The 19,537-nt window shown below is 35.8% G+C and overlaps 1 protein-coding gene across 2 annotated transcripts in view; it reads right to left on the minus strand.

The window, feature by feature from the left end:
• Positions 1 to 16,466, minus strand: part of KCNH7 (potassium voltage-gated channel subfamily H member 7) — a 478,778-nt gene extending 462,312 nt beyond the window's left edge. For both annotated transcript variants that reach the window (XM_025404671.1, XM_025404672.1), the window contains exons 1-2: positions 15,936 to 16,466; positions 14,026 to 14,256 (exon numbers count right to left, since the gene is read on the minus strand). In XM_025404671.1, the coding sequence (XP_025260456.1) occupies positions 14,026 to 14,256; positions 15,936 to 16,011 (307 nt within the window). In that variant the 5' untranslated portion in view covers positions 16,012 to 16,466. The remainder of the gene's footprint in view (positions 1 to 14,025; positions 14,257 to 15,935) is intronic.
• Positions 16,467 to 19,537: the final 3,071 nt, after the last annotated feature.

Below are 19,537 nucleotides of genomic sequence, written 5' to 3' on the forward strand. Positions count from 1 at the left end.
AGGTGTCAAAGCACAAGCCCGCACTCTTGTACAGCTGGAGGCAGATGTTTAATTGCATTTAAGGAAAGAAGATTACAAGCCTCCAAAATTAAAACATTTAAATGCCTAAAATCCAGAAACATTTCACACTTTGCATAAAGGGGAGACGTGATTCCACATATGTGTGTACTGAGTGTGTCATTGTATCTACCTGAACAGGAGATGGGTGAGGTGGTACAGTAGAGTGCTGAGCACACAGGCTCTAAAGGAAGACAGTCTGCACTCAGATAGTAGCTGCTATGTACTACTTGTGCAGTGCTGAGGAAGTTACTGAACTTCATCTTTTCAATTTGTAAAATAAGAACAATAAAATATGTCTTAGGATATGCTAAAAATTGAAAAAAAGATTTTAGAAGAGTATAGTCACATTGTAAGTGCTCAATGATACCTATTAGTAATATTATTTAAAATGTTCAAACCACACTCTATTATTTATTTCCAATTATAGAATTTCATGTTTCCACAGAATAATTTAGCCCAATCCTTGAAATAATTAGCAAGATACTAGTGTGCATGAATGTAACTAAAGAAACTAAAATCAACAAAAATAAAAAAATTCCAAGATCTGATTTCTGCCTTGAGTTATAGTTAAAGTTGGTGTGGTAATGGGAGTGGGGTTGATTATTCCATTTCTAGAACAACAAGGTTAGTGGCAAGAAAGCTCTGTCTAGTTATATTATAACATAGTCTTTATTACACTTCATAGTATAATAAAGTCTTTATTTTTTTAGAAAAAGTCTCTGGTCTTCTTTAGTCCATGATTTTTAGAATCTTTAACAGAAGTTAGCACACATAACTTTTGCTGGAATGAAAATTCAATGCCTGAGATTTCTTTTGTCTTTTCCAAGAATTTCACCATGCAACTATAGTCTTTAAAAGAGCAGGCTTCATCTTCATTCTTTATATTTTATGTTTTACATTTATAGATTTTTAAATGCCAATAGTCTAAAATCTCTAATTATCTTCTGGAAAAGAAAATTTAAATGTTACCAGTTATTTTTTAATTGCCATATAAGAAGTACCTATGAAAATAGTTTTCTCTATTCTTTTACACTCAAAATTAATTTTCATTTCTGTAGCAGAGCATTAGCTCTGCCAACATTTAGTTTTATTTTCTATATTATAGAAAAATATAGTATTTATTTTCTATATTTTATTTTCTATATTTTTTTCTAATATTGAAGAAAAATCAAGAATGATATTATAAAATCTTACTTGGTAAAGATGTAAAGCTGTAATCAGGATTCTTCATATTTTCAAAAAGTTTAGATTAATAACAAAAAGTATTAACTCTTTGAGATGAAGTATTCTTCAGAGGAAAATTCATCATTGAAATTACTGAGGGAGCCAGTAATTAAGACAAAATGTTGTGTAACTCACACTATACACAGTGAATATATTTAAAATAAAGAATATTGCTGGGTATGACATTTGACTAGGACACCTTCTGCTTACTCTGGAAACATGACCTGCAAAGAAACAAGTTCTGCAATTTTAGAATGAATAGATGCCAGCTAATAGGACAGTTGAGGTTGTGCATCATTAATGGCATTTTTGTGTAGTCCTTCATTGGGGGGCAAATTCTGAGAACAGCAATCTGGGAATCCATAAATCCTACTGAGCCTTGGTTAAGTGACATTCATTATAAAGAACACCTGGAGGGAAGACTTGACAATGAGTCACAGCTAGAAAGATCAGATTACCAGAGCTCTGCATGTCTTGGTTAAGTAAGGCAGCCTAGGAAGAGAATAATCTTTCCCTGCATTTGTTTCAATACTATTATATTGGAATAAATTTAGCAGTTTATCTAATACTGTGTATAATTCTGTTGCTTATATCTTTCCTCACATATCATATGTAATTTTGAGCATTTCATGTCAGTATAAGTGGCATTTCATAAGTGCATTTCACTTCTGTTACATGATATCCTAGAAGAATGTTTATTTATTATGACTTTGCTAACTTTCCTGGCCATCACTTTGCATCTCAGCAAAACTATATATATATATATATATATATATATATATATATATATATATTTAGTATATTTTAATCTGAATATATATATACATATATTCAAATAAGACCACTGAAGAAAAGCTCTTTCATTAGTTATAATTTTCATCATAGTATATTTAGATAATAAATAAGAAATACTGAAATATATAAGAATACTGAAAATAACTTAAAATCCAACTTATTCCACATAGAAAGGAGAAAAAGTTCAAGAAATGTTTGAACTTTTAAATAGCAAATTATTTAAATAGTAAAGACTTGGTATCAGTTTCTGAATCTAAGGCTTGGAAAAATGCCAGCAAATTACTGAAATGAAAATGTGAATGTGAAGAACAGTTTTTAAAAGAGTGAAGCTGGTGTGAAGTGGGGGCATCCAGCGAGGATACTCGGCTATTCAAGATATCCTCATTGCTCCTAGGTTTCAAAATACTTAGCATGTTTTTTAATAGGAAAATAAATTGCCTCAAATATTTTCTACATGTGTTTTTCAATAAAAATTCAATTGCAAAATTCAACAAATTTCAACAGAAATTGAACTAGATTACATTTAGTGATCAGACAATAAGGTACTCTTTCTACTGGATCAACAAAAATTAAAAAGAATGCCAAGTTTTATTAGACACATAAAATGTGCAGTTAAATACATTCCTTTTTGGAGTTATAGTTTGACAAGGAGTATCAAAAGTTTTAGGATAGGTATACCGTTATGCAGTAATTATACTTCTAGGAGTATTTAGTAAGGAAAAAAATTACAGGTGGTCAAGATGATTGAACAGACTTTTGGTACATTTGTACAATAGTAAAAAGTTAGAAATAGTCGAGTGCTCAATTATTGGTAATATTCTGTGGCTATTAAAACAATTATGGTCTGTGTATAAATTTTATGTAATCATTAAAAAAAACATAATCATGTTCAGCAGAAATTTCTCGGTGAGAAAAACAAGCCACAAACTGTGATACATGTAGTGCTGTCCTGGTCTTGCTAAAAACATGCATGAATGCTCACATGTGTGTATTTGTGTAGAAAAATTATAGCTGCACTACATGCCATCATTGTAACAGTGGATATCTCTTAGTGTTAAGATTATGGGGCTTTTTTTCCATTTTCTCTCTGTATTTTCTAATTTTTCAACAGTGAAGTTAAATCACCTTGACAGAGACAGAGAGCAAGTAGAGATACAAGTCCTTGTTGAAGTGGCGAAATCCTGTATCAGGATGTGACTGATGAAGTGTCTTCTGATATCATACAGGCCTTACAATCTCAACCCATGACCCAAGGTTTGGAAAAAAGAATGAAATGTGTTGTGAGACCAGTGTGAGTATGAAGCTGCGTCCAATGTGTGGAGAAAAATAGCAGAAAAATACATCAGCATAATTGCAAGGTTGTATAAGTATTTTGTGTATCTAACTGAGGAGATCCAGGGAGGGCTGGGATGGTTTGTACACGTGCACATATTATTATGAGAACATGTAGAGATATTCTTCCTTTTATTGAACTTGTGGATGTTCCATCAGAATCAGTCAACTGTGTTGGCATCAGGGATCTATCTGAACTCTTCTGACCATTCACCTTTTCCCTAGGCTAACTAAGAAGAGTTATTTGTTATGTATTTTTATAATGAGTTACAGGTTATTAAGTATTAGAATAAACTGCTTTATAGTATATAAACCATATGGCAGCAAGTTAATAATTAATTTCTCAGTTAACAAACAATGTAAGTTATTGATTTTTACCATTCTCATAGCAGCAAAATGACCAGCACAAGACGGTGAATGAATGAATGAATGATATCTTTCCAGACTCTGACACCTTTCACACATATTCGTCTGTAAATGGGTGTATTGCTGGGTTCTCGTAAGTCTGTTCTTTGCTCTCCCACCATTTCTTCTACTTCTTAATAACTGCCTTAATGAGTCCCCTCAAAATGTTCAACATAGAGTGGGAAAGACAGAAATAGAAACAAATTAATACAATATAATTTCATAAGTGTTCCAATAGAGAAAAGGAAAATATGTGAGAAATGTGGAGAAGGCTGCCTGAGGGACTTAGAGACCTTAGAAATGAGCTGAGATTGAAGCCATACAGAATTTGCTTAAAAGTGGAGGAGAATTGATGAAGGGTGCAGGGAGGGGACATTAAGGCTATCTCAGGAAGAAGAAACCCAGTGATCAAAGGGAGGAGTCCTGAGAATGATGGCCTTTAGGAGGAGCTCATGGAAACGAGTTAGTAGATTGTGTAACAGGAAGTGAGTCTGACATTTGGCTCAAGATGTAGAAAATTGGAGGCGTTTTAAATAAACCAGACACTCTCCACACAGTATATTTATGCGTTCCCTTTAAAATACTAGTGGTGAATTTTGTTACATCACGTAATCTTGCCAGGAAATAAAACTTTCTTGTGGGAAGGAGAGGGGAAAAGGACACCATGTATGGCCCTGCTACTGAATCACTGTACTCTTTTTTTTTTTTTTTTTTTTTTGAGACGGAGTCTCGCTCTGTCGCCCAGGCTGGAGTGCAGTGGCCGGATCTCAGCTCACTGCAAGCTCCGCCTCCCGGGTTCATGCCATTCTCCTGCCTCAGCCTCCCGAGTAGCTGGGACTACAGGCGCCCGCCACCTTGCCCGGCTAGTTTTTTGTATTTTTTTAGTAGAGACGGGGTTTCACCGGGTTAGCCAGGATGGTCTCGATCTCCTGACCTCGTGATCCGCCCGTCTCGGCCTCCCAAAGTGCTGGGATTACAGGCTTGAGCCACCGCAATCACAATACTCTTATGAAATTTCTTCCTGATTTCGTGGATGAAGACTAGACATATAGTAACTGAGGGGACCTGAACCAAAAATGCCCCCAAAATCTAAGTCAGTCATACAATATATAGTCCAAAACTGAGACATTGTAAGATCAAAAAAGAATACCGTTTAAAGTGATGTAGATTATAAGCATATACTAGCTATCCTCATTCTACTAAAATCTAACACTCTGCCTGATAGAGATTCATTTTTATTAATAAAGTTCTGTTAAAAATGCAAAATGCCTTGCTTTATTCACCCTTTGATGTGAATTAAGTTAGTCAGATTTAAACCTTGGATAATCGATAAAATCTATGGTTAAGAACTGGAACTAGGAAATACAGAATAGAGTAGGTTGAGGTTTAAGATGTGTATCATTTGGAGGCAATGTGGTAGAGTTTGCAAGCATAGATAAATGTAAATCATAAGCCACACTTCCACATTGCTCTGTGATCGTTAGTACTTAACTTCTCTGAACCTCAATTTAACTTATCTGTAAAATGGGATAATATCTGCTCCCAAAACTGTCATGAAAATCACTTAAAGCAATTTGTATGAAGAACCAGTCACTGAGTTGGAACTCAATGTTAGACCTTTGGGAGAAGATCTATACTGAGTAGAGGGCTGGTGTCCATTGCATGCAACCACAGAAATTAAAATCTGAAGAGCACATCTGTTGCATGTAAGCCCCTTGAATAAAGGTACAGCTAAAGATCAAATGATTAATATTATTATTAAATAAAACAGATGGTGTACATAAACTTTTTAGCAAACCAAGAAGAAATTTTAATGGATTTAGCTAAAAGAGGTAAACAGAAACTTCATTAAAAAGTATTCACACACCATGCAACCTTGCATAGCTCTAACAATGATTTTGTCCAATTGATATAATCTTAATTAGTATATGCAAATGCCTTAAGATTGTGTTACAATATGTGATCTTTTTTAGCACAAATGGATTTTTATTACTTTTTCTTTGTTACTTGTTATAAAACCAACACTAATTTGTATTTTAATTTTTGTCATCATGCCCATCATCTTAAGTCATTGATACAGACTTCACTGAATATAAGTAAGAAGAGTGTTTTGAGGCTACAATAATTTATTTGATGGGCAACAGACATTTTAAGCTGTCTTGAACTCATGCAGTTATTACATTTTTCTCAAAACAAATATTTCCAAAAATGCAGAAGAATTAATGTCCTATCAAAATTAAGAAAGAATGATAAATAAAAACACTCCTAAAGATCTGAAAAAAAAAAAAAAAAAAAAGGGAAGGAACAAAATAAAAACAGAAAAAGGAAACAAGAAAACCCACAATGGTGAGAGTCCACTTGCTGTTACACTGTATTCTGACTCATCTGGAAAGAAAGCGCAGGTAAGCAAAAGCCGTGTGGTTCAGGGAACCTCACATATCCCGCCCAGTACAGTCTAGTTTGAGATCATTTTACAAAATGAGCCAACTAAAGGCAGAAATGTACCCACAGTCCTCTCTCACTCCTCCCTTGAATTCCTGCCCACTGAGCACCAGCCACAGCTGTTTTTACCCATTTTCTGAGTAAAAAGTAGTGTGAGACATTCTACAAAACAGTGGGAATCATGAAAAGGACAAGTTTGCACACAAGCAGGCCTACTTTAACTTGGGAAAAGTCAGAGAAGACGCCTCAGCCATGATTCAAGCTATCATGGAAAGAGCCCTTTGCTTTTCTTAATTAGATATTTAATGTAAATTAAAGGAGGATGAGGCAGAGATTATGGAATATTCAGTCACAGCCATGAGAACCTGGAATTCTGTTTTCTCATAACCATTAACTTTCTTAATTGTTCAGTAATAAGACATATTTCCTCACTACTATAATTAGTGCCTTATAGCTACCTGACTCTATTGCTTCTCGGTAGTTCAGTGCTATTGCTAAATGCAGACAGCGCAGTAAAGAGAGATAAAATATTCATTTGGCAATTATAATAATTAATTATTAATAACCTAACTTTATCATTTTACATTTTACATTGCCATTATTGTATAACCCTGAAATCAAGCTTCATTACTGATTAAGAATTTTCAAGAAAACATGGAGAGATAAACAGTTGCACTAGATATAAAATGCCAGTAGAGTATGTAACATATTCAGTTAGTTATATAATTGTGTCAACCACAGCAAAGAAATCAAGTTAGAAAAGAACAGAAGAAAACTCTGGTTTGGGCTATTAGAGATTGTTTGAGAAACTAGTAAGTCATTGGTGGGGTAGCAAGTGATTGACACTTAGATAACAGGTTAATAATTTATGGTGAATAGATTCTAACTGTTCACTAAATATTTTTCTAGCTATTCATATTCATATAGTTTCAGGTATGAGGATGATTTAATATCTTACATTACTAAATAAAACATATGGCCATTAATACAATTAAGGTAAAAATTGTTTTTAATATTTTAGAAGTATTCTTAAGAAAATTTTAAAAAATCAAAGCATTACACTTTTCCTATAACACACTTTCCCCCAGATCTTATTAACTGAATCTTTTTTTTTTTTTTTCCCAAACTGTATGGTACCATTTTTCATCTTCTCTTCATTCTTTAAGTGAATACTAACAGTACACTCACTTCGTACTAGTTACCCTTCCATATATCCTGGACACAGAAATTAATAAGACTTGGTATTTTCTCTGAATAAGCTAAAAATAGACTAAATTGACTATAATAATATGTAATAACAAGGAGCACACTTCAGAGGCTACCCTGGAGTCTAGAACCAAGTGCTATGAGGAGACAGGGTGCAAATATTGGGAACATCAGGAAGGACTTCACAGAGAAGTCTTTTGATCTGTCTTTGAAAGAAGAATGATGGCTTCTTTAGGGTAAGAAGCTGAGGGAAGGGCAATCCATTTAGAAAGTCTTTGAAGTATTCATTATAGGTAAAGAAAAACTTCTAAAGGTTAAACAGAGTCTTAGTGGAAGAAAAATATGTTACTTTTTAAAGAAACTCTGAGCAATGAAGAATGACTGGATCATAAGATTTGTGGGAGAAACGAAAGTGGCAATATATTCAACTAATTGATATTTATTGAATACATTATGGAAACCATGCCAGAAGTAATGCTGCGTTCTTTATTGTATGAGACACACTCAATAAGCCTAACAACATAGATGATATTCTCCAAATAGTTATCAGTAAAGAAAATTGAGGCACGAAGAAGGTAAACTCCAACGAGTTCATCTAGTTATTATCAGAGATGGGAATGCAACTAGATTTTTCTAAACATACCTATGATGGTTTGGATGTATGTGTTCCTTCAAAAATTTATGTTGGAACTTCAACCCCAACATGAGAGTAGTAAGAAGTGTAGACTTTTGGGGTGTGATTAAGTCATATGGGCTCCACTCTCCTGAATGGGATTAATGCCTTTAAGAGACCTGACTACCCCTTTTAGCCCTCTGCTTCTGCCATGTGAGGCCACAGCAATAAACTGCCATCTTGAAAGCAAAGAGCCAGCCTTCACCAGTCCCAGAATCTGCTGATGCCTTGATCTTGGTTCTCCCAGCCTGCAAAACTGTGAGAAATACATCTCTATTGTTTATAAGTTACCCACTCTAAGGTATTTTGTTATCACAAAAGGAAAAGACTAAGACAACACCATACTTGAAGTCCCAAGTGAATTCAATTCTGAAGCCAGCCAGCATCCTGGTTTAATGACTTAAAACAAGTTTGATATACGTACACCGAGCAGGAGTAAGACAAAGTTGTTAAGGGCTCAGACTCCACTGTGCATGAGTTATGTGCAATTTGGCAAATTATTCAGTCTCTCTGGGCCTCAGTGTTATTTCCACAAAAAGGGGATAATAAGAATATATATTTTATGAGATGGTTGTATCCACTTTTTAATATATAAAATTTACTTTCAGTGATTCTTGGCAATAATAAGCCATCAGCATAGGTGATTCGTGTTTCAGGAATAGGTCTCTCCCACCATATAGAGGATGAATCGGAGGAGAGAAACTAGAAACTTGAATACTTCAGAAGGACAGCAGGCTTTCATTAGATCACTTCGAAGTGGTTGGAAAAGTGGAGGTAGCATTGAAAGATAGTTCTGATGTAAAGATTGAAAGGATTTGGTGACCAGTTGAGTTTAGGGAGCTGAGAGATGGAGAAAAATAGAAAAGGACACCAAAATTTCTAGTATAGATCACAGATGAATGATGACACCTCAAAACTTCATACCCCAACTGTTACTTCCCTGTGGCTCAACTAACCGGGCACTCTCCTGGCAGGCTAGATTGCCAGCAATGGATTCAGAGATTATTTATACCAAACAACAACAGCAACAAAACCAAAACAACCAACCAACCAACCAACGAACCAACCAACAAACCAAAAACCTTTGGAAGCCAGTAGAAACAAGTTCCTCCTGTTAAACTTATCCTATTCCTTCAGTCCTAAACCGACCTGTTCTCAAGCCCCTTGGGTATGAAAATAACTAAGAAGTTCTCCCTTGAGCTGGCTGACAACATGGCTTCTTGTCACCAGAATTTCTTAGAGGTATGATGTTGGTGAATGGTGAAAAGTAACTGATAAACAGAGCTCAGCCACAGTTTTAGGGCATTTGGTTTCACTTAGTACAATACTGAAATAGTTTTCAAATTATGGGGAAGAGCATTCCTTGAGAATGCCTATTTTATCAACAATTACACCTGATCAAATCTGAATTCTGGATAATATGCAAAGTCGGTGAGATGATATAAAATTTATGCACATAAGGGAAAACGAATTTTAGGATTACTGTTGTTGCAGTAGTCTACTGAATAGAATATAAAAATGTATAAACAGAAAGTTAAAATGAACACCCAAGCAAACTCTAGGCAAGATACGCTCTGAAAATCTTTCTCATTGCTTGAATTACACACACACAAAATATATTTTTGTTCTTGTCTAAAAAACTACCATCTGTATGTCTTCTACACAATCCAAGAATTAAGAGAGCTGAATGTTTTATATGCCATATAACTTATATAAAGCTATTATGAAATTTTGTGAAATTTCTGTATGTACTAATAAAATTTTAACTAAACTTCATTGCTTCTTTAATACATTATTATGTATACATGACAATGGTGAAAAAAGATACACATAAGCACGTTTATTTTAAATTTGGGGAATAGAAGGAAAATAGCAATTAATAATAAATTTTGCAGGTTCTCTATGCAATTAACAACCCCATAGTCCAAATACTCTTTTTCCATTAAAAATAATTTTATACAAACAGCTGAGATTTAGAAGATGGAAATGAACATTAGTCACTCTGTAATACAAATGTCCTGCAAGCAGAGATCAGGTTGCATCTTCCTTTGTATCTCTTCCTACTGTACTTATAGTGCCTGGTACGTTATGTGAGAGAGAGGAGGCACTCAGTATACATCTTCACCTTGATTCACAAAAGAGAGCTGTTTCTAGAAGGTCTTTCCACATAATTTTCAGACATAGTAAATTCAGTGTTGTCAAACCAAGACCTCTTCTGAGTTTAATCAAACTCTACCTCTGAAACTTTGTACTGATATGTGACTGGATTAGGCAAGGACTTCTCTCAGTCCCTTATCCTTCTTCAGTTCTTTAAAAGCAGTGTGAAGATAAGAAAAGTAGCACTATATATTTCTGATTTGTTAGCAAAATTGCTACTGTAGCGTGTATGAAAGCATAATGGCAAAAATACAAGAATGCTCTGACTTCAAAAAATAATATATTTTAAGTCCTACTGTCTTACTGAGTAAAGACGTTTATTTCTCCTGGAGAAATATACTTTGTTTTTTCAAATGCTTAAAGTTGCTTGATAATTTAAGGTCAAAGTCACATTTCTAAATATGCCTGAAGGGGTTTAGCACTTAAACTAGCTAGCTCTATTCCGTGACATACTCCAAACCAGACGAGGGATAAACTTAGTTGTGGGGCCTAACTAAACTATTTTTTTTCTGTTTCCTTTCCATTCGCATCATCTAAAACTATGAACTAGTTAATAACTGAAGTCTTGGCTATTTTTTAATCTTTGTTGCTGAAAAGTGTTTTTAAATGAATGTATTATGCTATTAAAATACATGCCCATCCTTATATAAGTCATAGCATAATTATAGTTTTGTATAATTAGAGTTTTATGTCAAAAGATTTACAGCTTTATCACCTCAAGCAATACTTCACAGCTGCCAAGGATGATTTATGCAATAATGACTTAAACTGTAAAATAGAATCCTCAAAGGAAGAGCTGTCAAATATTCCTACTGCAAATAACTAGGTTTTTAAAAATTGATATTCTGATAAACAGCAAGTTTAATTGTACCTAGCACAATCACATACAAAAGCATAGTAGGAAATGGTGTTGCAAAATGACGATCATGTAGTTCACCATGAACCGCATCAATGTGAACTCATTACATAGATCACGGGTTTAAATTGCTTATAAAGCCTCTGGGCCACTTTAGCGAACAAGCTTTCCAAAATAATGCCTCAGTCGTATTTTTACTCCTCCAGTAAGAGCAAATGGAAGAAATGGAAACAGAATATATAAACTTTCTGTTAATTTGTTCATTGGGCTTATTACATCACTCTTCATATTCTTGTGAAATGCTAAATAAAGAATAAGTAAAAGAAGCATTTACTGTATACAGTTAAGAAATCAAGAAACTCAAAAGTCAATGGCATCAATAATAAAGAATTAAGGAAACAAATATGTTGGTGATTTTCCCCCTTCCCGCTTTTATAAATGTAGAGAACCTGGCAGTAGTCTTATCTCTAAGAGATGAGACTGTCCAAGAATTTGTATCTCATAAGCTCTAACTAATTTTGTAGTTGTCATAAATACAAAACCAAGACACACTGAAGATTCTATTCAAGGTATCTGAACTAGCAGCCAAAACACAAGTTTATTACATTCAAAGCAAACAACTACAACTGTGTCATCACTATCTAAAAAGGTCATTCAAATTAATATTTTTCTTAAAATATTAAATAAAAAGAAAATGCTTGGTCCATTATCTCGTGTTTTCCATATCAATCAAAGCAAAATAGGTAGATTTTATAGTTAATGCTAAAGATATTCAAATCCTTGAAGACTGAGTTACACCTGAAAAGGAAGTCCACAGAATCAAACGTTTTACCAAAGGTTAATTTTTTTATACCTAAACAACCCTCCAAATCAAAAGTCCTTTTCTGAAAACAAGGGAGTTTTAATGCATATAACCAAGAAAATCATTCAAATAGAAAGATTTGTATTTGTCAATGTACTAATATGTTCAACACAGAAAATTCAATAATTTAATAGGAATTAATCATATTTGTGATTCTTATTAAATTGCTGTTTTACAGTGTTTTGAGATCATTTTACACACCCACATTTCACAACTTTCAAAACATCATCATGCCACTTGTGCTATAATAGATAACTTCTACTTGAAAACACTCTGAAAGATACACCTGGTATCTGAGCAATTTAGACTGTCCAGATTAATGTCATACTTAAATTCTAGGAGTTGGAGAAAACCCTGAAATGGTCTAGAAAACATAATGACCAAAGATGGACCAACATTCACTGAAGTTACCACAATATAGACTGTGTTGGCATCATAATAAATATTCAATAGGAAAAAATGTCAGACATTCAAATTATTCCAAAAGTCCAGATTGTTGGCATCAGATACTCGAAAGACATGAGTTACATTTGGGTAGTGAGAGCTCAATCCAATAAATGTTTTCAAGACAACAGAACAATTAGGCTATTTCTAGTATGCCAACATTACTGATTGAAAAGTACGAGAAACGTGGGAAGAACTTTAAAAACAATTTCTGTCTGTTTGATAACTATACAATTGCTTTCATTCCAGATTACTACAAAGTTATACAAACTTGTTTTTAGTAATGTTTTGTAACCACTGAAGTTCATGTTAAGGAAAATGTAATAATTAAGAATTGTACATTGTACATTGAATTATAAGAAAATAAGAGTAAGAGTGAAACCTTTTCCCTGCTGTCTTTTTTTCTGTCTAGTTTACCAAATGATGAGTCATTATATGATATAGGCCATGGCACATTACATATTTATCAAAATCTTAAGAGTTTTCTAAAAATCTGAACAGCTACCTCTCTGCCTCAGTAATTTCTGTTAGTGGAATAAAAATAAATATATGATGATGAAATATCCACAAAATTAACTATAACATTCAAGTTTTAAAAATAATTTTACCTTTAAGCCCCAAATTGTCAAATGTCATTATAGATATAGATATATAGATATTCAGGAATATATATATGTATGTGTGTGTGTGTGTATATATATATACGCCTTAAAATGGGCATATCTGGGTATTCATATATGTGAGTTCATTTACATATATATTGTGTATTTAAGGCATGCCTATCTATTACATGTGTAGTTTTTTAAAAGAACTATTATATCTAACTCTTATTGTTCTCATAGCAAGTTTGACAGAAGGAAGTGCTGCCCTTGAAGTTGAGGTATGACCTTAAGTTTAAGATCCCAGTTTTGCTGTAGTTATAAAAATCAATACTAATAACTCTACAGTATCATAATTTTTTTCTACATTTCTTAGTTTAGGACAAATCTTGACTACATAAACAGCCTTTATTGTTTGAATATACACAGGTTAACTGGATCAATGTATAAGTACCTATTTATCATCCTTAATCTTGTATAAGAAGGAGGAAAAGAAACAAGAGGTGTTGCCTATCAACTAAAGCTAAAGAGCCAAGAGACATAACTGTAATAGTTTTAGTTTTTGATATAGTTTTCAACATAAACTTGCTTTGTAGAGTATTTTAAAGTTCAAACAAATAACACTGTATCTGTATTTCTCACCTACCAAATGCATACCAACGCAGCAGCAAATTGTTGATCTTTCTATAATTCCTAAAGAAAGAAGCATCTAAGACTGATTTGTAGCATTTTTAACCTGACATTATATTAATGTACTTTTGAAGAGATCACAGTACCCTTATTCAAAGAAAAAATTGTTTCTCCCAGATCACTAATCAGAATACCCATACATGTTGGATCTCAAAATACTATAAGGAAAGCATATATCTACAACTGAACATTTTGGGCTTCTTTGTATATGAACTTTTAACAGTCAAAATTTCTTTTCAATGGGATAAAATAGAAGGAATACTAAATAGATAAATTTTACCATTTTTGTGATAGTAGGTGACCTCCACTTTCCTCTCTTCTGATCCCAGCAATGCCTGGGCAATTTGGGCAATATCATGCCTCTTGGTCTCGGGTCCATGGAGAAAGTCGCAGGTGCATGGCTTTTGCATGACATCTGGCCTGGAGAAGCCAGTCATCTCACAGAACCCATCGTTGCAATAAATGATGGCACAGTTCTGCACTCTGGCATTTGCAATGATAAATTTTTTATCTGTAATAAGAAGATAGTATGGCATCTTTGAAAAAGCTTCCACAATATTCTCCGTAACACTGAAGCAATTTGTTGCATAATAAGAGCTCTGAAATGCAGGTGCTTCCCCAAATTATTAATTTCTCTATACTTTATGAAAAAAGAAAACACAAGAAACCCCACAAACTTTAAATGTGAGATTAATGATCCTAAGTAATTTTAACAGAAAGTGTTAAGAAACCACTCTTCAAATTGCAAGAATAGAATTTCCCAAATAGTCTAGCTCTCAAGCCCTGCAAATGCTGGGGATCCTAGTGGGCCCTCAGACAAGCAGCTGCCCATTGATATTTTCAGAATGTCATTTAATTGTAATGTAAATATTTTCAAAGTCAAACAGTGAAACATTCTGTAGTTGTAAGATTTCTCATTTCAACTTTGGCCCTTTGAATACAACTTTCTCAAAGTAGTTATTATTCTTTGGTTTCTCTCTATCTCTCTTAGGCATGTTACATACATCATGTTAAAAACAAAGGCAACTAGCTTTAGTAATGAAACTACTTCATATTTAATAGCAATTCAACAAGGCAAAGGTTCAACTTTTCATAATATATATTTTCCAAAAGAAAAATATTTACACACACTCAGTGAATATCATGATGACACTTTTTACTTTTACTTTGGGAGATCCTTGATGTTTTGTGTAGTAGCAGGAATTTTTAATACAAAGAGCTTATTAATTTATATCACAGATTGTATTTACTATTTCCAAATACGTTGTGAAGCAGGATATACAAGTTTATTTTGTACGCAAGGTACCAGATCCTCACGTCACTAAATGCAGTGTTGAAATAACCGCAAAATATATGGCATACAAATGTATTAATATAGTTTTCAGAAAAGGTTGAAGATAAGTTAACAAATATAGGATTTTAAATTAATATACTTATATAGCAAAAATGTATTCCCTATATTTAGTCCACATGAGAACATTAAATTTCTGTTCATTCAGTCTTTGTGGGATTTACTTATTACACTTCAATTTTTAAATTTCTAGATGGAAATGTTAAGGAGATAATAAAAGAATAGAAATATTATTTTGAATAATGAGCCATTTGCATCGGAAACCAGCAGAGATTAGATACTGCTTTTCCAAATTATCCTGCTTAGGATATATTTGCATTGATTCAATACAACATTTAGCTTCTATAAACTAATAGCAAGCAAGCATCCGTGTCATACCACTGCCTTGCAGTTTAACCAAGGTAAAATATAGTTTGCATAGCCATTTACATCGCTACTACCATTTACATTCTCTTGTTCGAATAGTGTGGTCTGCTCTGCTTCCGACTTTCAAAAAGTCTACAGTAAAACAACCTCAAAATATAAACCCATGTTATCCTAGCACGTTCCCTTTAAGATAGTAGAATAGTAGGACATTAAGTAGCAAGGCAGATAATGGAGCAGTGGTAGAGGAGGATCAAATTGCCTCCTATAATGGAGACCGTAATCTAAAATGTAAATCAAAATTAATATCAGAAGAATAACACTCCCGCTGCCGCTCGAACCTCCTGGCTCGGTTTCATAGCCTCTTAACTTGACAGAGCCTGGAGTTGCCGGTCTCCCCAGCTTGGAAGCGGTGGACGCCAAGTGCACTATCAAGGCAGAAAGCGAGGGCGAGAGAAGAGAACAAATGAACTTACTTTGCCCTTCAAATTTCCGAATGATGGTCCCCAGAAATGTATTTTGTGGTGCCACATGCCCCCTGCGCACAGGCATGTTGGCCCCAGTCTTCCGAGGAGCGCTCCCCCGGAGCTCTGGAGTTCTCCCGGGATCTCTCCTCGGCTAGAGCCCAGGCCAGCGCGCGAGCTGCTCTTTGTGGCAGAGCATCCTCTTTTGAAACCAGAATTCTCTTCCCATTAGCACCACTTCTAGACACCCGCTTTCCCCACCGGAGTCCAATCCATTCCCCTCACCTTCCGGAGGGGCCTCGCACCGGACTGCCGCGGGTGAGAGGGTTTGGGGGTGGGGAACGGGAAGGAGGCGGGGTGAGGGGAGGTGGCGGGGGAGGGAAGGAGGGAGGGAGCGGTGGGGGTGGGGTGGGAAGGGGGCGGGGAGTCACAAGGGCAATCGATCTGTTTCTCTTCTCCCAAACAGCGCCAATTTCCCAGTGCAAATGGGCTTAACCTGGCGGTTGCCCAGAGCAGTGAGGAATGGCTGAGGGGGGTTGGAAGACTTGTGCAGCTTTTGCAGGAAGGAGAGAGAGAAAAGGAGGCTGGGGGTCGGGGGGGTTGACGTTTCTATCCCCGCCCTCTCCCCCTAACACACACACACACACACACACACACACACACACACACACACGCTCCCTTTATCCTGGTAGCTTGGGCGCCTCCACAGCTCGGATTACTCAAGCGTGCTTTAGCGGAAGCCAGCCAAGAAATCTCTAAAACTCCGTGACAAACAGCTACTCTGGGAAGGTGATCTCTACGGCCACCAGCCACAGAGCTCCGTCCCTGAGCTCCTCACGCCGCAGTAGCTAAAGCACCCTTAGCTGCAAGGAAAACACAGGTGGGAAAACAGTTTCTTAATGAGGAATATTTGTAGGCTCTGTTGGCGCTCAGCAGGTTGAAGATTGAGAATGAACCACCTAAGGGTGCAGAATTAGCCTCAGGGTGCAGCTCGGATCCCTGGGTTCAGCAGAGGTGGGTGCCGAAGCCCAAACTGAATTGGCACGCGGGTCCCTGCCCAGCGCTGAGCCGCGCCTCGGAAAGACTGAAAGCTGCCCTGCCGCTGAGCATGCCCAGTTTCTGCCTGAATCCCTGGAGGGTTGCAAGATTGGGGGTTGATTTGGTCTCCAGGTGCCGTAGGCTGCGAGAAAGATGAGACGGCCAAAGACGAGAAGGCCAAAGATTGCGAGCGACTAGTACAAAACAAGGAAAGAGTTTGAAATAGGTGAGGCTGAGCGCCAAGGGGAAGGAACAAAAGGTGGGTGGGGCTAAGAGTTACCAGCCTTGGCTGTGACCTCCCATGCCACTCATCTCCGGAACACACTAGCTACATTCTGCTCTCCTCCACCATCTCTAAGGAGCCATCTCATATAGGATAGAAGAGGGTTCAAGGGGCAGAATAGAGTCCTCTTCCTTCTCGCCTCTCAAAGGCTGCCAGCGTGGGAATCTCAGGGTATACAGACACTTCTGTTCAAATAGTCCTCCTGGAGACTTAGGAAAACAAATGTGACAAGCTGTGCCAGGAAAGTGTGTTTCTGAAGTTGTTTTTCTAGTTTTTCTTTATTGTTTTCCCTTTATTTTTGTTATCTCTCCCCCACCCCCTTTAACCTGATAGCCCCTCTCCACGCCCCTTTCTCTAAGTGGAATTTGCTACGACTTCAATCTACTCAAGCAGAACACAGACGAATATCTCATTTCCTGCTGGAGATAAGGATCCAGAGATTCCTGTCAACACATGCAGTTGCATGATAGAATTTGGGGGGTTCTTGTAGCTCATTAGCCTGCTATGCCTTGAGTCAACTGGGTTCTTATTTTCTCAGTTACAGCTTCAAATCTGAAGTGAAATAATGAGAGTGGAACTGAGAAGGGCCGTGAAGCAAGGTTAGTTTAGGAAGGTGAATCAGGTGGGTTGCAATAACCAGGAAGTAAGCATAACAACTTTTATGTTCCAAAACAACAACCCCCAAAGTCTAAACAAAAACAAGAACCGAAGTAATTCCTCCTCTTTAATATCAGAGTAATTAAAATGAATCAAACGAAAGACGTTCCTAGGAATGTTGAATTTTATGGCTAATAAGGTTTACTTTAAAAATAAGCAACCTATGACAACCTCTAGGCTCTTCTAGTAGCTTGAGCTTTCCTAAGTCTTTATGGTTGCCTCTGCGGGAATATAAAAAGCCATATATCACTAGTGTGTGGTTTTATTTTCTCCTTAAAAATATATATAAGTCCATCATTCCATCATACTGTTCGCTAGCTGCAGCCGTGCTTGGGAGACGACTAGAGTTTCTCTCCCAGGTGCTGAACGTGTGGAGCTATCCATGGTTCTGAATCCGAATCAGCCGTTGGCAACTGTTCTCTGCCTACAACCAGCCGCAGACAATAGAACTACAAACTCAGGCAAGTGGCCCTAAAGTATCCACATGCACCACTCTCTTCACCAAATGCCCAAAGAAATACAGAGTGTTCTAAAACACATTTCTTCTCTACTTAGCGTCTTAACTAAACCCAAGTTCACCTTCCTCCCAAAATGCATCAAGGACTCCAGAAAAAAAATGAAGAAACTGCATATTGTGTAGATTGTAATTAAAGTTTCACCTATAAAGTTGTATTTTAATTAAGATTTCACGGCACAATAATATAACAATAAGTTATATAAAGGTAATATAGCTAAACTTTTTAAAAATTACACATAAATTTAGTGAATGAATACTGTTTTAAAGTAATAGGTATTTCCAAATACAGCTGGAAACACAAAGTTTATCTGTCACTTGACAAGATATATTGACATGCAGAAGGTAACTGTGCATAATGTCTCTAATTATAAGTCTGAAACTAACTTTCATAGGATATTGATTCTGGAAACCCTTGAATTCCACTTTCCTTCTTCAAGAGAAAAAGTGGCTTTCTGCTCCCTGAAGTATTCTCTCTTTCTCTGCAACTTTTAGAGTGGTCTCTGTTTGTTTGGGTTGGTTAACTAAATACGTGATGGCTAAAATCCCATTGTCTTTGTTACATATGTGTGAGCTCTGTGGGCTTTACACTTTTCCTAATCTCATTTAACTCCAAAATTAGTTCTATTAAGGATTCAGTGTAAAATCACAGAACATTTTATAACCTATGTATTGTAATTGATTGAGCAGAAGATTAAAGGCATCCTGTTTCTAAATTACCCCAGTAATCGTGTTCATACATTATACATTGGAACAGTGGAGAAAGTACATTAATCTATATTCAGCCAATAGAATAAAAGCAGTGGATGGTAATCATGGCTGCTTGTTAGCTGGAAAATTATCCTCCCCCACTCCACTCTCTATAAAAGCTAACTTTATATTTTGTGTGGAGACCCACTTTCACAAGTTTTTAGTATTTTTGGACCCTTTCGGAAGTCCAAATATTGAACCAAGCACACAATTCAACTGTTGAAATCCTATCATGTATACAGCTTAACACTCAATACAATCTACTTATAAGCAAGGTTGCAGGATAGATTGTATGTTCTTAAAATTACCTAATTATCAATATTACTTTAAAATTAAGTCATTTAGTATTTACATATGTAAAAATATTTTGAA

This window comes from Theropithecus gelada, chromosome 12, assembly GCF_003255815.1.
Source record: "Theropithecus gelada isolate Dixy chromosome 12, Tgel_1.0, whole genome shotgun sequence".
Classification (NCBI taxonomy): domain Eukaryota; kingdom Metazoa; phylum Chordata; class Mammalia; order Primates; family Cercopithecidae; genus Theropithecus; species Theropithecus gelada.